At 39.4% G+C, this 19,837-nt stretch overlaps 1 protein-coding gene across 3 annotated transcripts in view; it reads right to left on the bottom strand.

Annotated features, from left to right (window-relative positions):
- Window positions 1-19,837, bottom strand: part of tenm2a (teneurin transmembrane protein 2a) — a 311,956-nt gene that overhangs the window by 38,750 nt on the left and 253,369 nt on the right. For all 3 annotated transcript variants that reach the window (XM_073820005.1, XM_073820004.1, XM_073820006.1), the window contains 4 exons: window positions 12,857-12,979; window positions 4,362-4,567; window positions 3,902-4,097; window positions 2,278-2,379 (listed from right to left, as the gene is read on the bottom strand). In XM_073820005.1, coding sequence (XP_073676106.1) covers window positions 2,278-2,379; window positions 3,902-4,097; window positions 4,362-4,567; window positions 12,857-12,979 — 627 coding nt within the window. The remainder of the gene's footprint in view (window positions 1-2,277; window positions 2,380-3,901; window positions 4,098-4,361; window positions 4,568-12,856; window positions 12,980-19,837) is intronic.

The following is a 19,837-nucleotide window of genomic DNA, read 5'->3' on the forward strand; positions in this document are numbered from 1 at the left end:
GTCAAACTGTGCAAATGATTTTTTGGGCAATTGAGGACACACGCACGCACGCACGCACGCACGCACACACGCACACACACATTTACCCAGCTATCTAAATGGGGACTTCCCATTGACAACTGTGGTTCTCATCTACTTATAATTACTGCAGACTTATTTAGTCTATTTATGAACCATTTTCCTTCTGATGATGGTCCATAAATTAAGTTGGGAATTACATAATAAAATTGGTCCCAAAACGTATAGCTAGGTCAGAAACACACACTCATACACACTCATCTAGAGGGTGTCTGGACTCTTGGGCTAAACCCAAGGCTTGTTGAGTGTCTAGAGCCGCTGGGACCGCTGAGATTAACACACATCTTTGATGTGTTCAGCTTTTTGAATCCCACTGCTGATGCCATTCTGGCAACAATTCAGTACTGTTCCCCCTTGCATATGTTTTTGCATGGTCTTCTTTATTTTAAGTCTGTCTGGACCTTAGTCTGCATGCTTTATGTTGCATCACTTGCAGCTTTTTTTGGCATTTTATTGGCAGACAAAGCACAGAGATAACAAAAATGACAGTATGATGATATGGCTGTCAAAATATCACATTTTCCACTACACGATTATCATGATAATGATATATTGCGATACCTATAGAAAATACTGAAAAAAAACCAAGTCGAAATTAAGTACGTTTTTGCTTGAAATAAGCAAAACAATCTGCCAATGGGGTAAGAAAAGTAATCTTGTTTTCTGTTTGAAATAAGATTTTTTTTCTCACCCCATTGGTAGATTATTTTGCTTGTTCTAAGCAAAAACTCACTTAATTTTGACTTGCTTTTCTGAAAACAAGAAAATAATTTTTACTTGTCTAGAAAATCCATCTTGATTTAAGAATTTTTAAATATTTTGGCTGGAAACAAGACAAGAAAAGCATTTTTTGCAGTGCAGTCAAATGTAATTTATGATAAAGTCCTAAATAAAAGCCCAATTCCGTGGATTTGGCAACCCTACATCCAACACGAGTTGCATCCAAATATTCAGCATAATAATAATGACTCTCTGGTGCACGAAAATTATATTTAATATTAGAATGTTTGTGGGAGTGTTATTAAGAAAACAGTCCAGCGCAAGGCTTTAATACAAAAATACACACAATGAATGATGACTGTAGAAAGCAAAACCAAATCCCAGACATTCTGGGTAATTTAGAAATCCTGACTGGACGCTAGCTGGTTTATGCTGGTCCTTTGCTGGTTTATGCTTGTCCTTGGTCAAGGACCAGCATAAACCAGCTAAGGACCATCTTAAACCAGCATACCAGCATCAACAGCATATGCTGTTTACAGTATGTCAACAGGGTGAGGTCCAAAAAGACAACATGTCCAGGGAGAAGAGGACGAATGGTCACCCTACTATAGCTCATTATGTCTCTAATGCAGTTTCCAAACACAGTTCACACAAAAAATGTAAATGTTGTCATTATTCTCTCATTCATTTTTGTAAACCTATCCACCTTGATTTTTCCTTAACAGCAGGCACAGCCAATTGTATATTTTAAGGGTCTGGCTTCCAGTCTCATCTGCGTCCACCTATTTTTAGCTGTACAAAACACCGTGTTTTGCTGGTTGATAGTGCAAATTGGTGTGTCTTACCATTTTATTTTAAAGTAACAGTTCCCTATAGTGGCTAGTGAACCAGCAGTCTCGTGCATATGAGTTTGAATTTGATCTCAGTCATTCTTTTCAAGGTCTGATCTGTCAAGACCCACAATGACAAAAAAGCACCATAAAATTGCCCATACGACTCAGTACATACTTTCAAAGAAAAAAAGATAAAAATAAAGGTGCTTTAAAAGGTTCTTCACAGTGATCCCATTGAAGAACCATTTTTGGTTCCACAAAGAAAAAAGTTCTTTAAAGAACAATCTCTTTCTTACCTTTTTATAATCTGAAGAACCTTCTTTCGCCACAGAAACATAAATGTTCTTCAGGTGTTAAAGGTTCTTTATGGAACCATTTAGACAAAAAATGTTCTTTTATAACATTGTGAAGCACCTTTATTTTTAAGAGTGTATGTTTGGATCGACATGATGTGAATAAAATATGACAAAATGCTAATTTTTGGGTGAACTATCTTTTAAAATATGAAATCAATGGATCACTCTCCATTTCTCTAGTATGAGTGACAGGGAAGTAAAATTGTTCTCAATTCTCTCTCTCTCTGTCACAGTTTTTTCTCTTTTTCGCTGTACGACAGAGTTCGGGGTGTAATTGGAGTGTCTCTTACCTTTCGAACAGTCCATGCCATGGAACCCCGGGAAACAGTGACACACTCCTGACACACACTCTCCGTTACCATGACAGTTGCGGGGACACTCTTGCACAGAGTCTGTGAAAAGAATGAAACCTTTCTAAAAAAGGCCACTTTGATGGTAATGACAGCTGTAACCACCACATCCAGCTCTCATCTTATCCTTTCCTCCACTGCATCCTTCCGCTCTCTCTCAGCTGAGTTTTGTGCCCCTCTTTCACTCTATTTCTGAGTGGCGGTTTTTGGTCATTATTGACACAACCCATTCAAACAGCGTCACACATCATTTCATTAGCCATGAGTAATATCACGGCAATGAAAGTAGGCCATATCACAGTAGATTAGCGCAAGGTTAATTGGTGGGACACCGCTTATTCGTCGAATTCATGCATGTGAATATTCATAGAACAGAGCCACAAGGTGATTATCTCATTTCAAGTGGATAATAATGTATATGAAATGGTACAATATTAATAGATTGACATTATTTAATTATTTCCGTTTTACTAGACAGCAAGAAAGCATTTATCTGTAATTCTATAGAGACTAAAACCTATAAATTCAATTGTCTAAAATATTAATGTTTCAAAATTAACTGGCTATAATTAAACCTCATTTATAAAATACAAGTTGAACGAATTTCTGTGTAAATCATTCGTAAAAGCATGCGCCATTCAATGTCACAACGCAAAGACATACTTTTCATAAACCAACAATCATATTTTGAATTTTGTGATTGTTTAAACAGGCAAATTAATTCTCTTATTAAATAGTTTTGCATTTTATTCTCTTTTATTTGCATTTTATGCTCTTATTTTTTATATTCAATTTTCACTTAATTTAATTTATTAAAAAGTGCTGCATTTCTCTGAATAAAACTATATTGCAATGCAAAATTACTGTGTTCTTATTTAATATATTTTAATGTAATTTATTCCTGTGATGGCAAAGCTGAATCTTTCAGCACATAACTCACACAATCTTTCAGACATCACTCTAACCCGCTGATTTGGTGCTGATTAAATTTTTATTTTTCATTATCAATGTTGATCAATTGTGCTTTTTTGCTTTATATTTTGTTGTAAAACACCTTTATATTAAAAACAATTGGTTACAAGCTTACTTATCACAGCAAATTGACTGAAAATCTTAAATTAAAATCTTCTCATTTCAAATAAAAACATCACAGTTGAGTGATATGTGACCCTGGACCACAAAACCAGTCATAGGTAGCACGGGTATATTTGTAGCAATTGCCAAAAATACATTGTATGTGTCAAAAACATTACGTTCCATGAAGATATTTTGTAAATTTCCTACTGTAAATATATCAAAACTTAATTTTTGATAAGTAATATGCATTGCAAAGAACTTCATTTGGACAACTAAAGGTAATTTTCCAGATTTTCAAATTTTATCTCAGCCAAATATTGTCCTATCCTAAATCATATATCAATGAAAAGTTTATTTATTTCGTTTCAGTATGAAAAAAATTTAAGAAACGGACCCTCATGACTGGTTTTGTGGTCCAGGGTCACATATAGTCAGTGTTTGAAGTAAATGTATAATGGAGAGTTTAACCAGTGTGAGAGTAACTGACCCAGAACAGCTGTGCTAAAGGAAACAGATTCCTTCTCCTTGCCGTCGTTGTAGAATGCCAGATGCCATGTGCCAGGGTCCAGATATTGAACAAACACGGCCTCATTCAGAACCACTGTTTGAATACTGCGTCTCTCACGGGGCGACTCCACTACGCTCCATTTCTCCTTTCCATCCAAACGCTCCATATAGTCGTACTGCGGAGGGAGAAACGCAGAATCAAGGGAAACAAGAGGGGATGTTTTTATTTTCCGTGAACTCAAGTGGTTTGACAGCATTCATACATTTCAAACAGCAAGATACTTTGAAGCTGAGCTGTAGGAATGATTTTATCTAACACCTGGTGACTTCTAAAATGTATTTGCAATGACTGATTGATCCGTTGTTGGGATGAAAGAGGTTTTTTTCCCTGAAAAGACTTCACAGAGTGGCCTCTCTGTAAATAAAAAGGGTGTGCGCACCTGTGCATGGGACGGCGGCAGTCCTTTCCTAATGTAAACCCCAAACAGTGCATCCTTGCCCAAGGAGATGTTGAACTTGAGGAACTGAGGCTGGCTGAGGTGCATCAGGGATCTCCAGAACACCCCGGGCGGCACCTCCTGGGTCACGCGCCTGCCCACCTCCAGGCTGCCCGTATCTATGCTGCTGTTGCGAGCGGCCCATGGCCCTGAGACAGAGAGGAAGGCATAAAACAAAAATCAATCTCTCACATCGGCTGTGTTGCAACTGCCCCTTGTTTATAGATTCAGAGGGATGCGCTTTGAAAACAGAAAACAAAAGGAAACAGCACAAATGCGTTTTCTCTCTGGGAGACACTTATCTGATGGAAGCTGAAAAACACAAATGCTACTTCCTGAAGTCTTTTCGCCCATAACCACACTGTACCCACCCAGCGCAAAGAAAGCAGAGAGTGTAGGACGGTAAACAGCAGAGAGACAGGGAATAAGGGCTTCTTTGTTAAATGTCTGAGCCTGGTTTTTCAAATACAGTTTGAAACTAAGAAATGATTTATAAAGATATAAAGTTAATGGCTGCTTCTATGAAGCTGAGCTTTATTGCAATTGTCACATGATATAAGTGCAATCTATGATTCTGACTGAGATTTGGTTTTCAGACCTACGCTCTTATTGTTGACATAAAACGTTTTCATAAAGCATTTTGCTTTCATGATGTGATGTATTTGAGAGTAAAGCAGTGGGACAATTGGATTTCTTTTCATATGAAAATGTATTGAGTTATGCACTACCAAACTTAAAAAAATGGGTAAGTAAGATTTTGTATGCTATTGCATACAAATTGTTTTTTGATGAAAACATTGTTGTGAAATATTAAGGTTTAACTCTTTTCCATTTTAATATATTTTAAGAGGTAATTTATTCCTCTGATATTTAAGATGATTTTCAGCATCATTACTCCAGTCTTTGAAGTCACATGATCCTTCAGAAATCAGTCTAATATGCTGATTTGATGCTCAAGAATGCTCTTATCAATGTTAAAAACAGTTGTGCTGATTAATATTTTTGTGGAAACCTTAATAGATTTTTTGAAGGATTATTTTATGAATAGAAAGACATACGTTAAAAAATCTCAGTGGTGTGCAATGATGTTCTGAAATGAGAAGGCAAAGTTCTCACATTTTTTATTTTTTACATTTTTTTTTACCAAAATAAAAATCTATATTATATTTTTAAATTACATAACATAACGTCATTTGATTTATAAAAAAAGTATAAATCTATTCAGTTTAGAGTTTAAGCATTTTACATTTATTCCAAAATAATAACTCAAGTCAATAACAATTTAAACAATATATTTTATTTGCAAGCTTATGTTCAGCTATTCTTTTTAATAGCTATTTTTTTTAAATATATATAATTATATATTATATTATATATATATATATTTTTTTTTTTAATTTTTCAGTCAGTCATCAAAGCTTAGTAATAATTGGACACAGACACAGAAACTTTAAATTTCACCAAGCTAAAAATTCCCACAGATCATGTTTTCATGCCATGTCTTATTTTGATTTAACAAAGTGGTTATATCTAAGAGTGTGAGTTGTTTAATTACATTTTTTAATTATTCTTCCCATTAATGGCATTATATTGTTCATTCAGACTGACTTGCGAATGCAGAACACGCACAAACACAAGGGGCGGGACTTATCGCATGAACCAATCACAGCCGATCATAACCAGTCACATCCAAACATATCGCGAGGCATCGCCTCCTCTCACGTGACTTTCCCCCATTCATTCATTCTCACTACACACTTTAGGGGGTCTGTTAAAATTTAGAGTTTCTTTAGAAAAACGAGTGGTTTATATGCTTTTTATGTCAATATTTGTTGTTTTATTTTTGTACTATGACTTTTTACTCATCCAATTTAATGAGAAGACACTGCCTCCCTTGCCTCCTCAGAGGAAATGCCCCTGATATAACCTGTTGATTTTTTACTTATCCCCTATTTCGCTTTCTCTCCCCTTCTTTTGTCTGTCTCTGGTGTTTGTGGACTCTCAGGCTGACGGAGAGATCTCTTCAATAGCGAGAGTTCGTGTATTCTCCACCCTCAGGCTTTGGCTCATACCGCATGTCAACACCACCATCCTGTTTACCAACATAATCACACAAGCTGTTATCCACTTTTCATTTAATGGAAAATCCATGGTTGCTCTCTCCCTCTCTGTCTTTCTCTCTCTCTTTCTTTTATTCTCTCTATCTCTTGCTCGTAGCTAGCGGCAATGGCCGAGTGTAAATGGAGGTTGCGTGCGACAGATTCCCTCTGTCCCTATGGTTGTGATGTTCTCACACACACATGAAAACAGCTCCCCTGTAATCAGGTCAGATCTACACTGGAGACCGCAGCCCTGACAGAGAAAACCTGTGAAAAATGGTGAGGAAATAAAGAACAATGAAAACACAATCAGGACGGAGCAGCCGCAACAGGAGATGAAATAGCCTCCCTCATTAATACAGAACAGCACGGACAGAGGAGAAATGGAACTAAAGAAAGAAAAATAGAGATCAAGGGAGGCCGGACGAGAATTTCCTTAGGGAAGGAACGATCAGTCTGCGGCCATGGCTGAAGCAACCCTGCTGAAAAAACCAGCATATGCTGGTTAGGTATGTTTTGGTGCTGGGATGCTGGTTTTAGCTGGTATATGCTGGTCCTTTGCTGGTTTATGCTGGTCCTTAGCTGGTTAATGCTGGTCCTTTGCTGGTTTATGCTGGTCATGTTGCTGGTCAAGGACCAGCATAAACCAGCAAAGGACCAGCATTAACCAGCAACATGACCAGCATAAACCAGCAAAAACCAGCAAGGGACCAGCATAAACCAGCAAAGGACCAGCATATACCAGCTAAAACCAGCATCCCAGCACCAAAACATACCTAACCAGCATATGCTGGTTTTTTCAGCAGGGAATAGTCCAGCTTTATTTCAAAACAAAACACAATAGCTCTGCTCCAAAACATAGCGCACCACATTGCTGATTACACAGACTAATGCCTTTTAAGGTAACATTATATATTACTAAGGCACTGGAACAGAAGCCAAAGTGACTTATTTAGAACACTTCATTTTTTCAAGTTTTGTCATGTTGCTGCCTTCTGTTAAACTGTTTTAAATTACTTCTTTCCACATCAATCTACACTCCATGTACCATAATGACAAATCAAAAACAGAATTGTCACAACTTCATACAATTATTAAAAAAAACTGAAATAAACACATTGCATAAGTATTCATACCCTTAACTCAGTACTTAGCTGAAGCACCCTTACAGCCTCAAGTCTTATTAGGTATGATGCAACAAGGTTTACACATATCTGCCATTCTTTGCCTCACCCCTTCACCTCTCAAGCTCTCTCAGCTTGGATGGGGTCTGGCAGACATTTTCAGGTTTCTCCAGAAATGTTTGATGGGGTTTAAGCTCAGGCTCTGGTTTGGCCACTCAAGGACTTTCACAGAGTTGTCTATAAGCCACTCTTGCTGTGTGCTTAGGGTCATTATCCTGTTGGAAGGTGAACCTTCTGCCAAGTCTAAATTTCTGAATGCTCTGTTCTATATTGTATCTCAATATTTTGGTGCATTGAGCTTTTCTTCTACTCTGATGAGTCCTTCAGTCCTTGCCGCTGGAAAACATCCCCACAGCATTAGGCTGCTACAAGCACACTTTACATTTGTAATGGTACTCTGCAGGTGATGAGCAGTGCCTGGTTTCATCAGACCACAGAATCTTGTTTCTCACATTCTGAGGGTCCTTTAAATGCTTTTTTGTTACAAGTGTGTTTTCATGCGTCTTCACTGAGGAAAGGATTAAGTCTTGCCACACCACCATAAAGACCAGATCGGTGGAGTGTTGCAGCGATGTTTTTCTTTCTGTAAGTTTCTCCCATCTTCATATATGATCATGAAGCTCAAGTAGAGTGATCATCAGGTTCTTGGTCACCACTCTGACCATTCTCCATCAGCTGCTCAGTTTGGCCAGGAGGCCTGCTCTAGGAAGAGTCCTGGTTGTTTCAAACTTCAAACAGGGTAACAGAGACTTCTGTGAACCTTCAATGCAGGTGTGTGGCTTGATGCAATCCTGTCTCTGAGCTCTACAGTCAGTTTTTGTTTTTCACCTCAGGGCTTGGTTTTTGCTCTGATATGCATTTTCAGCTGTTAGACCTTTTATTAAGATGTATGTGCCTTTCCAAATCCTACCCATTCAACTGAATTTGCCACAGGTTAACTTCACTCGAAGTGTAGTAACATCTACAAGCAATATGAATGCACCTGAGCTAAATTTCAGCAATCCCAAATAAGGGTATGAATACTTTTGCAATAAACAGTTCTTTCAAATTTGAATACTATTTCACAATGTTATTGTTTTTGACTGTATTTTTGATCAAATAAACTGAGCCTTAGTGAGAATCAAAGACTTATTTAAGCAAAAACATAATCTCAAACTTTTGAATAATAGTAAAAATTAAACAAAAACAGTAAAACAAAAGAAAACAATAAATACTGTGTTTATAGAAAGACATACAATGTAAACAGAATATATTGAGAATTGTAATTAATTGGAAGACACACTAAAAGCACAGTTTAATACAGAGGCAGCGCACCGCTGTAGGTTTTGGATCAGAGCTATCATGGAGATAAAGGACATCTGAATCTGAGTGTCTAAGCACAGCATCAAGTACCGTAACAGAATCCAGCAGAGTGCAGAGAGGCCAATCATAAGCTAATGTAGCCAGCAGGCAGAAGCACACACAAATCATTTCACAGATCAGACCAGAGCATCAAATCATCCCGCAGAAGCCCAGATAAGAGCATCTCAACACAATATGCCAGACAATAAGGTAGGATAACAGCTATACACAAAGACACAGCAGAGGATGAGAGAGACAGAGCAAAAAAAAAAAAAAAAAAGAAACAACAACTAGACACATCACAACACAAGACTGCAACATCTGCCTCATAGCCGTATTGTAGCCTTGTCTGTGTGTGATTAATGAAAGCTCACTGTTATGTAGAATACATTATGTTTGCATGGAGTGAGAAAGAGAGAGCGACAGGGAGAGAGTGAGAGTAAAGTCATATTTGTATGGATGGAATTGACACCGACATGCTGAGTTCAGATTGAAACACTTGAGGTGAAGAGCTGTTTCAAAGCTCACAATCTCACAGGTACCCACACACTCACACAAAATCACAGCAAAGTATTTCGCAACATAATCTATACGTATTCACAGAGTTAGATATATTTACATAGCACTGAAGTAAGAGGAAAGGAAAATTTAGACAGTGTGAAAACAGCAGTAAACAAAAGTCAGCATCCTAACATTCTAACCCTCGCTAATTTGGTGCACACTAAGTAGGCAGCAATTCTGTGTGCAAAACAAACTGAGCTTCGCATGAGAGACTTGACTTGCAATTGATTTCAATGGAGCATGATGTTAGAAAGTTACTAAGCTAACACAGCGGTATTATAATCAACAAACTACACAAAACAAGCAAATGTTTTGAACAAAATAATCAGTTTTGAATTACACTGAGCTCTTTAGGTTTGAATGAAACGTGTTTATTTAGACATTTTCATTTTCTTTTCTGCCATTTTTGATTTTTTTTTATTTGACTTTCATTTAGAGTTTCAATAAGCTTCTTGCTATTCATGTGCGTGTTTAAAGGCGACTAGTGCCTGCCTGCTGTAAAGAAAGAGAGAAAGAAAAAAAAAAAAACCTGTGCTGTCCTTCATACAAAGGTGATGTGGTGTTTTCTAGGACACTTCCTGTGAATCTGTGAGTGTGTGAGATCAAGACAGAGACAGCCAGAGAGAGTTGGGGAAAAGTGATGGCTGAATAGCCAAGGGTTGTGTAAGTATGGAAGTACATGGGCATTTGCTTGCATCTTAGTTTGCTTTATTTATTTGCTATGTGCAACAACACATTGTATGGGTCAAAATTATAAATTTTCTTTCATGCCAAAAATCATTAGGACATTAAGTAAAGATAATGTTCTATAAAGATATTATGTAAATTTCCTACTGTAAATATATCAAAACTTAATTTTTGATTAGTAATATGCATTGCTAAGAAGTTAATTTAAACAACTTTAAAGGCGATTTTCTCAATATTTAGATATTTTTGCACCCTCAGATTCCAGATTTTCAAATAGCTGTATCTCGGCCAAATAGTGTCCTATCCTAACAAACCATACAGCAATGAAAAGCTTATTTATTTAGTTTTCAGATTATTTTTTCAAACATTCAGTTTCAAAAATTGACCCTTATGACTGTTTTTTTGGTCCATGGTTCCAAATGTTTTCTCAGGTAACTTAAAATGTGTATTATTTAGTTACATCAAGTTTAAAATCAAATATACATATTACATTAAAGTTAAAGGTTACTTTTTTGTATTTGTGTGGTGTACATGTCTGGTATAAAGAAGGTTCTTGCTCAGGTGGCCAAAATGTCCGCCCAATAGAGAAAAGTTTTGCTCAGCACTTTTGGCAAAATTTAAAGCAAAAAGACGATACTATAGCAGCGCACAATGCAATGCAAATGACTTGACCTTCTGTTTACGAAATCATATTAGTTGTGCTTTCATCTTTGTCTTGAATTATTAATTGATCAGATTGCCAAGGAATATAGCACTTTTAAACATTCAAGATTTTTATGTCTGAGATTATAACTGACCAGTGACCACCATTCGCCAAATTGAAATTTGTATAGAGGCACTACTAAAGGTGTACTACTATCTTGGGCTTTTCACACACAAAACAGTTAACTCTGGGTCATTCTAAACCGGAATCCTTGGTTGTCTTGCTTCACGTTTCACACTGTTCATAAACCTGGGGTTAACAATTAATCCTGGGTATTTATAAGCAGAAGTTTCTAACCGTACCTTCGTAAACCTTGGGTTAATGTTCTTATTTCCATATTTGAGGAGTCAGCGTCTTGGACGAATGCAGCACACAACCAGTTTACATAAAGGCTCATAAAAGCATTGCGTATCCTCATATGTGACCCTGGACCACAAAACCAGTCTTAATTAGCACAGGTATTTTTGTAGGAATAGCCAAAAATACATACAGTATCCTGATGATTTTTCTTTTGTGCCAAAAATCATCAGGATATAAAGTAAAGATCATGTTCCATGAAGATCTTTTGTAAATTTAACAAACTATACATCAATAGAATGGTGTAAATCTCAGAAAATGTACACTTTTTCTGTGGTCCTGGGTCACATATTATGCTGCCCGTATTATAAAAATAATTCTGAATGGACTTTTCAGACATTAAGGTAAGAGTAAAATGGTTTGTTTTTCATTCCCCTTTGCAGTATTTTATATCCAACAAACAATGCTCATCTCACACTACACATCCTCCTCATGTAGTGAAAAATACATTGTGGAGCAAATAGGAAACTGACAACATGCCGACAGACAAGACAGAGCAGGTTACTTCTGGCATGAAACAAGGTCTCAGCATTAAAATGTGGTAATTTTTTAAGTAATTCAAACAATAAATACCGTTTTGTGGCTCTTTAATGTGTTGTGACAGATCACTGTATTGACTTATTAGATCAATGACACATGAACCAATCGTCCTTTCTTATTTACTTTAAAAAACATGAATAAACATCAGAATGTATTTTATTTTAACCATGGAAAGACGTCAATACACACAATATTCCAAGTTAAATCCACTGAAGTCAATCTACTCTTCTGTCTGATTTGTTTGTCGGACAGAATGACGCATTTGGCTTTATGATTGGTCAGATCGCCTGTCAATCAAGATGTTTACGAAGGGTCAAATCACGCTTTTTTTCATCACCATTTAGCATTTTCCCTCTCAAACCCTGAAACTTCTGAGACTGTCCAAAGCATGCAAATACAGGGAACGCATCACACTGTACACGTTTGGCACCACAATCAAAGTACCAAGTGTGAAACATTCCTTTACACAGGGTTGAAAGTAGGGTTTAGAATGACAATAACCCAGGGTTAGGAAGCACAGTGTGAAAAGCCCTTTTGACATGTTTCTCGTTGCGTAACCCATACTGTTTCACACACTATTTTTGAAAAATAATCACCTGCCCAGCACCACTGGCCCACAATGCCTTGCCGCTCTACCAGATGGCTACAGAAATGAAGCCCAGAGAATAATGTCCCTTGTCGATCGTGGAAGCAGGCAGAGAAGTGTGTGTGGGCATAAATGTGCTGTCATGATGGGACCTCGGTGTGCGACAGAGAAGCAAATTACTAAACACAAATCAAAATGAGTACAAGCTGGAAACAAATTGATATACAGGGCAGTGGAGGTTTCAGCACTACTGATTTTTTTTTTCTCTGAATGTAGTTTATGTTTTTTTTTTCCCTCTTTTGTGTTATACAATCTTGACATCCTTCTTATCGAAAAAGAGCGTGCGGGATTGCAGCGTGCTGTGAGGCTGTGCTGCTCACCTCTGCCTCCAGAGGGCGCTGTTGCTACGTCACTGTTGCTGGGCAGCCCGGCTCCCAAGCCGTTGTTCAGCATGGGACCAACCACAGGTTTCAGCTGCCAGTTCAGCCCCAACAGATTCATGGCTGAGAGAGAAAGAGAGCAATAGAGAGAGACAGAGAAAGAAAGAAAGAGTGTAAACAGTGCAGGTATATGGGAAGAGAAAGGTAGCTAGAAAAAGGACTTTGCAAAGGCGACTTTGTTGTGCCACTTCACCGTAAGAGCACAAATGATTTAAAACGAAACAAAATGCTACATCTAAAATGTATAATATTGATCCGTTAAACCTGGTACAGACAGGGAGAGGCTGCAAGATAAAGTAGTTTATTTTGTCCCTGAAAAAAAAAACCCCAGACAGCCTAGTCATTTTTATTGATTGCATGACTGATTGATGTTGACTGACTGAGAAGCCATCTGTCGCTCATAGAACTCTTGCATTTGATCCTCAGTCTGATATATGTCACAGCAAGTGTGTGTGTGTGTATAAAACTAGTCTCAGGGTCTCTCACGTGCAATCCTCCTAAAATCAGAAATGTTGAAATAAATGTTCGCTGACTACAGTAATAAATCTACAATGTTAGTCATACTCTATTTACACCAAAAGCCATCGTTCAAAAAAATTCGATATATGACATTGCAAGTAAATTTCACCATTACACTCTTAAATATAAATGTGCTTTAAAAGGTTTTTCACAGCTATGCCATAGAAGAACCATTTTTGGTTCCACAAAGAACCATTTAGTTAAAGGTTCTTTAAAGAACCACCTTTCTTACCTTTTTATAATCTAAAGAACATTCTTTTACCACAAAGAACCTTTTGTTACACAAGGTTCTTCAGATGTTAAAGGAACCATTTAGACAAAAAAGGGTTTTCTATGGCATCGTTAAACACCTTCATTTTTAAGAGTGTATTTACACAGAAAAATCAAGTAGCAAATGTGCAATATTGAAGTAGAAAGACTGAATGGTATTTTCTTGTAAAACATACTCCAATAATCTTTATTTTATTTATTTACGGTAATATAATACAGTGTGTAATGTAATATACAGCCTTCATAGAAAGTGCCACAAAATGATTTTCAGTGAGTAGATTATAGGAATTGGGTGACAGATCTAATTGGTACTTTAACAAAATCAGTTTAACTGTGTGTGTGTTTTATTTCAGTCATTCAATCACCGGAGCCCTGAGGAAATGATGCAGACGCGCTTTAAAGACTCAGACAGAAAGAGGAGCAGGCAGCGAGACCCACGTCTGTAGGAATTACTCGCACCTCAACAGGTTAAAAAAGTTAACAAATGCGCAGGCAGAAAAGCAGCCGAATCCTGACAGCATTCAGAGAGCTTTGATGTGGAGCTGGCATGATTCAGCGACAATCTGAGTGACAGCTGAAAGAAAGCAGATCTCTCTCTGTCTTTCCTTTTTGTATTGCGGGGCTGTTGTTTCTTTTTCGCGCCTGTGGAGCTTATTTTGGTCTGTTCGCTCCGAGGCCTGCGTGCAGTTTGTCAGCTGAATCTCTTCCCGACCCGTGTCCTTTCTAGATCTGCCAAGAAACTTTTATCGCAAGCAGAAAAGAGAGGAGCGCTTAGTCTGCTGAACTCCAGAGGTGCCGCGGGAAACGCGGGAGAGAGGAAGCTCTTTGTAACATGCAGTCTCGGGCTGATTGCAGGATCTTGTGCTTTATCTCTCGCTCCTGTGTGTATGCGTCGTCTGTTCTTCACAGTGGAGGTAAAGATGGGCTGAGATTGTGCGAGATTGTGAGTCATCAGAGATGGCAGCCACAGGAGGAGGTTCGTATGGAGGTACCGTGTTACTCTCATGTATGACCTCCTTTGTGCATTCCTTTACTGCTTCCTTCTTCCTGTACTAACTTGCTAATCCATAGTACAAATGTGCACACACTATTACACTCAAGAGGATATGATTTCTTTTTGTCTGTCTGGTGCTGTTGATGCCCGTCTAACACTTTCTTTGTCTCACTCTTTATCTCATTTTCTCTCTGCCTGAATATCTTGCTCCACGTCTGTCTCACTCTATTTATTTCCTTAACCTCAATGTAACTGTAATGTAATGTATCTCAGTCTCTCACCTTCACCCTATCATAGATCTTCACAAACCTCTCCCTGTTTCTCTTATACCCCATTATTTCCCTGCATGTCTAATTCTCTTCTTTGTTCAATTCTTTTCTTAATGTCTGTTCAGCCTGTCTCTCTTGGTTCAGTTCAATCCAATTCAATCCACATCAGTTCAATTTAATTCAACTCAACTCTCTTACTCCCTCAGTCTTCTGTCTCTGGCTGTCTCACGCTTTCCCGAAATGTCTCACCATCTCTGTATCTCAATTTCATCCTCATTCTATCATGGAAGATCTTCACACACCTTTATTTGTCTGTCTCACTGTGCCACAACCTCAACAACTCTCTGCCTATCTCATACCTCACAAACACTATGCCTGATTCACTCTCAGTCTTTTTTTTGGCTGTCTCACTCTCTTCCTACCTGTCTCACTCTCTACCTCACTATCTCTCTTACTGTCTCAGTCTCTACCTCATAATCTCTCTTACTGTCTCAGTCTCTACCTCATAATCTCTTTTCCTCTCATTCTCTACCTCAAAATTCCTCTACCTGTCTCATTCTGCAACTCACTATCTCAGTCTTTTTTGGCTGTCTCACCCTCCACCTACCTGTTTCACTCTCCACCTCCCTATCTCTCTGTCTCACTCTCTACCTCACCAACTCTCTGCCTGTCTCATTCTCTACCTTTTTATCCCTCTGCCTGTCTCACTCTCTACCTCAATATCTCAGTCTTTTTTGGCTGTCTCACCCTCCACCTACCTGTTTCACTCTCCACCTCCCTATCTCTCTGTCTCACTCTCTACCTCACCAACTCTCTGCCTGTCTCATTCTCTACCTTATTATCCCTCTGCCTGTCTCACTCTCTACCTCAATATCTCAGTCTTTTTTGGCTGTCTCACCCTCCACCTACCTGTTTCACTCTCCACCTCACTATCTCTCCGTTTCACTCTATACCTCACCAACTTTCTGCCTGTCTCATTCTCTACCTTATTATCTCTCTGCCTGTCTCACTCTCTACCTCAATATCTCAGTCTTTTTTGGCTGTCTCACCCTCCACCTACCTGTTTCACTCTCCTCCTCACTATCTCTCTGTCTCACTCTATACCTCACCAACTTTCTGCCTGTCTCATTCTCTACCTTATTATCCCTCTGCCTGTCTCACTCTCTACCTCAATATCTCAGTCTTTTTTGGCTGTCTCACCCTCCACCTACCTGTTTCACTCTCCACCTCACTATCTCTCCGTCTCACTCTATACCTCACCAACTTTCTGCCTGTCTCATTCTCTACCTTATTATCCCTCTGCCTGTCTCACTCTCTACATCAATATCTCTGTCTTTTTTGGCTGTCTCACCCTCCACCTACCTGTTTCACTCTCCACCTCCCTATCTCTCTGTCTCACTCTCTACCTCACCAACTCTCTGCCTGTCTCATTCTCTACCTTATTATCCCTCTGCCTGTCTCACTCTCTACCTCAATATCTCAGTCTTTTTTGGCTGTCTCACCCTCCACCTACCTGTTTCACTCTCCACCTCACTATCTCTCTGTCTCACTCTATACCTCACCAACTTTCTACCTGTCTAATTCTCTACCTTATTATCCCTCTGCCTGTCTCACTCTCTACCTCAATATCTCAGTCTTTTTTGGCTGTCTCACCCTTCACCTACCTGTTTCACTCTCCACTTCCCTATCTCTCTGTCTCACCCTCTACCTCACCAACTCTCTGCCTGTCTCATTCTCTAATTTACTATCCCTCTGCTTGTCTCACTCTGTACAGTATCTCAGTCTTTTTGGCTGTCTCACCCTTCACCTACCTGTTTCACTCTCCACTTCCCTATCTGTCTGTCTCACCCTCTACCTCACCAACTCTCTGCCTGTCTCATTCTCTACCTTATTATCCCTCTGCCTGTCTCACTCTCTACCTCAGTATCTCAGTCTTTTTTGGCTGTCTCACCCTCCACCTACCTGTTTCACTCTCCACTTCTCTATCTCTCTGTCTCACCCTCTACCTCACCAACTCTCTGCCTGTCTCACTCTCTACCTCAGTATCTCAGTCTTTTTTGGCTGTCTCACCCTCCACCTACCTGTTTCACTCTCCAGCTCACTATCTCTCTGTCTCACTCTCTACCTCACCAACTCTCTGCCTGTCTCACCCTCTCCTTAACTATCTCTCTCACCCTCATCCTATCAACACAGGACTTCACAAACCTCTCCCTCTTTACGTCTCACTATACACCTTACCATATCTATGCCTGTCTCACTCTCTAAAGTCCTGTTTACAATAACAGCAATTTAATTGCTGGAACTCGCCAAGTTGCTGTGCTGTTGGTTTCCAGCACTCGATTTCAGTATCCATCTCTATTAGGCAGTGGATCACTGTCTGCATTCCCATTGGTAGTTGCTGTATCATGTCATTGCTCATTTGCACATCACATTGACAACTGTTTCTGTCACTGGAAGCTCTATTTAAAAATGAATGATATCTGGTTGCTGCAAATTGCTGTCATTGTAAACATTCTCTCTGCCAGTCGCTCTCACTCTGCATCTTGTGGTTATGATCCAGCAGGTGGAGATTTACAGGACGGTACTGTCTGTGTGTGTTAGAGACTCCACCCCTCTCCTCACCTTCCCTCTGCTTGCCTATCACACCTAAATCTCATCCCAGAAAATCAATTTTCTCTTCTGTCAAATTCCATCTCCCCCTCCGTCTGCGCCCAGACATGGTCCCCCACTCTTTCTCCCTCTCTATACCTCTCCCTTTCTCCCTCGGTCTCTTTCTCAGTTAAAGGAAAGCGCTGACACCCTAAGTGTGTCTCTGCTGTCTCTGTCAGCTCTTTTATTTGTTTCAGATGGTCTGGAGGAAACACTGAGATAGCTTTTCTCTTCTCTTCTCCTTCCAGTCCTTTCTCCATGCTTTTCAATCTGCTCCTTCACCTCTAACATGTCTTCAATCCTTTCATCTTCCTCAACCTCCTATCCTTCATTATTTCTCTCCTTATCTCTCCATCTGTCTTTTTCTTCTGAAGGTGCACGCCGCCAGTGCCTAAATGCTAATTTTGCAATCAATAAAATAATTAACAAATGAATCAGCGAACTACAATAACAGAAAGCATCAAGAGACACGACTCAGACAGATTAACTGCGGCTCAGACACTCTAGATTTCTGCCCTCCACACATGTGCGTGCAGAGCAAGCCTAATGTATTCTGCACCAGTAGGTGGCAATGTTGAGTTAAAACCTGACTACATGACGGGTGCTCAATACAACAGCAAGGGAATGAGACTAATCTGAAGAGGGTGGGAGGAAAAACAAAACCAAAGCTGATGGCTTGCTCGATGTTGGCACCCAAAATGAACGGTTGTTTTAGCACAAGACATGATCTATTTTTCTGCCTTCACGCAAATTGTGCACAACATTAAGCTGTCTGCTGTTCTGTGCATGTGCGCAGATCAGGCTATAGATAACAGCTTTATTCTCAGTCTCCTGATGAATATTCACTGAAGGGCTCAGCTTTGTAAGGGAATGTGTGATTAAAAATGTATAAATCAATGCATAATATGGATTTGTTGATGTATAATTCACCTGCACGTACAAATGGAAGGTGTCACTTGCTTGAGAATACATTTAAAGCTTTGAATCCTATCCCAGATTAACAGGCAGAGTCAACCATATGTAACTAATTTGTATGTGAAATATTGTGAACACTGCGGCAGCATTTAAACAGCTTAGCCAAAGACACCATTGACTAGATAGACAGATAGACAGACAGATGTCAATATTTCAGTTTATTAATTACCTGTATGCATGTGTGCTGTCTTGTCCGCAACATAATTTTACAGTGGCAGTTGTTTACAGCTGGAATATTCCAGAATTTAAAATGCTTCCTCCTGACATGCCAACAGCTCTGCTACAAGGTTACCTTGGACAGTGAAAAAGGAGTCATGGATAGAGCAAGGAAAAATGGGTGAGATAATGCACCAAGGGAGCAATGGAAAGAAAAAGAGAGAAAGGGATGCTATATGTGTGCATGTGTGCACGAGAACGACCGAGAAGAAGAGAGACAGAACAAGACAAATGAAGATGGGGCCCTGAAATGGAGGTTTAAGGTTGTCCTTAAGGTACAGTTACGTGTGAGAGACTTGGAGGAAGCTCTTGGCAGTTCCTGTCTGTTTATTTGTGTACATGAGCAGAAGATGCAGAGAAAAAGAGAAAGAGAGTGGACGTATGTGCATATCGAAGTAGGGCTGGCAGGACGTCCCTCTATGATTCAGCCGCACCTGTCATCACCGATTAGACCTCTGTGACCACACACACACATATAGTCATAAGCAGGTGGCAGGTTTCTCTCTGCTAGAACGGATCCATATGCCTGTGTACTATGCTGGTGTTGGCTGAGCTGCTTCTGGCCCGAGTGGAAAGTAAGTCACATGTGAGTGGACGGCCAGGTCCAAACTCACCCCGAGACACGGCTATAAATAACACAAAATGGACAGCAGATATTCACACACACACACACACACACACACACACACACACACACACACACACACACACACACACACACACACACACACACACACACACACACACACATGTTGGGTTTACATGTTTTATGGGGACATTCCATAGGCGTAATGGTTTTTATACTGTACAAACCATATTTTCTATCGCCCTACACCTACCCTACACCTAAACCTAGCCCTCACAGGAGATTGTGCACACTTTTACTTCATCAAAAAAACTCATTGTGCATGATTTATAAGCCTGTTTCCTCATGGGGACCTGAGAAATGTCCCCACAAGGTCAAAATCTACTGGTATTCCTATCCTTGTGGGGACATTTGGTCCCCACAACGTGATGAATACCAGGTAC

The sequence above is a fragment of the Garra rufa genome, chromosome 16 (genome assembly GCF_049309525.1).
Source record: "Garra rufa chromosome 16, GarRuf1.0, whole genome shotgun sequence".
NCBI classification, from domain to species: domain Eukaryota; kingdom Metazoa; phylum Chordata; class Actinopteri; order Cypriniformes; family Cyprinidae; genus Garra; species Garra rufa.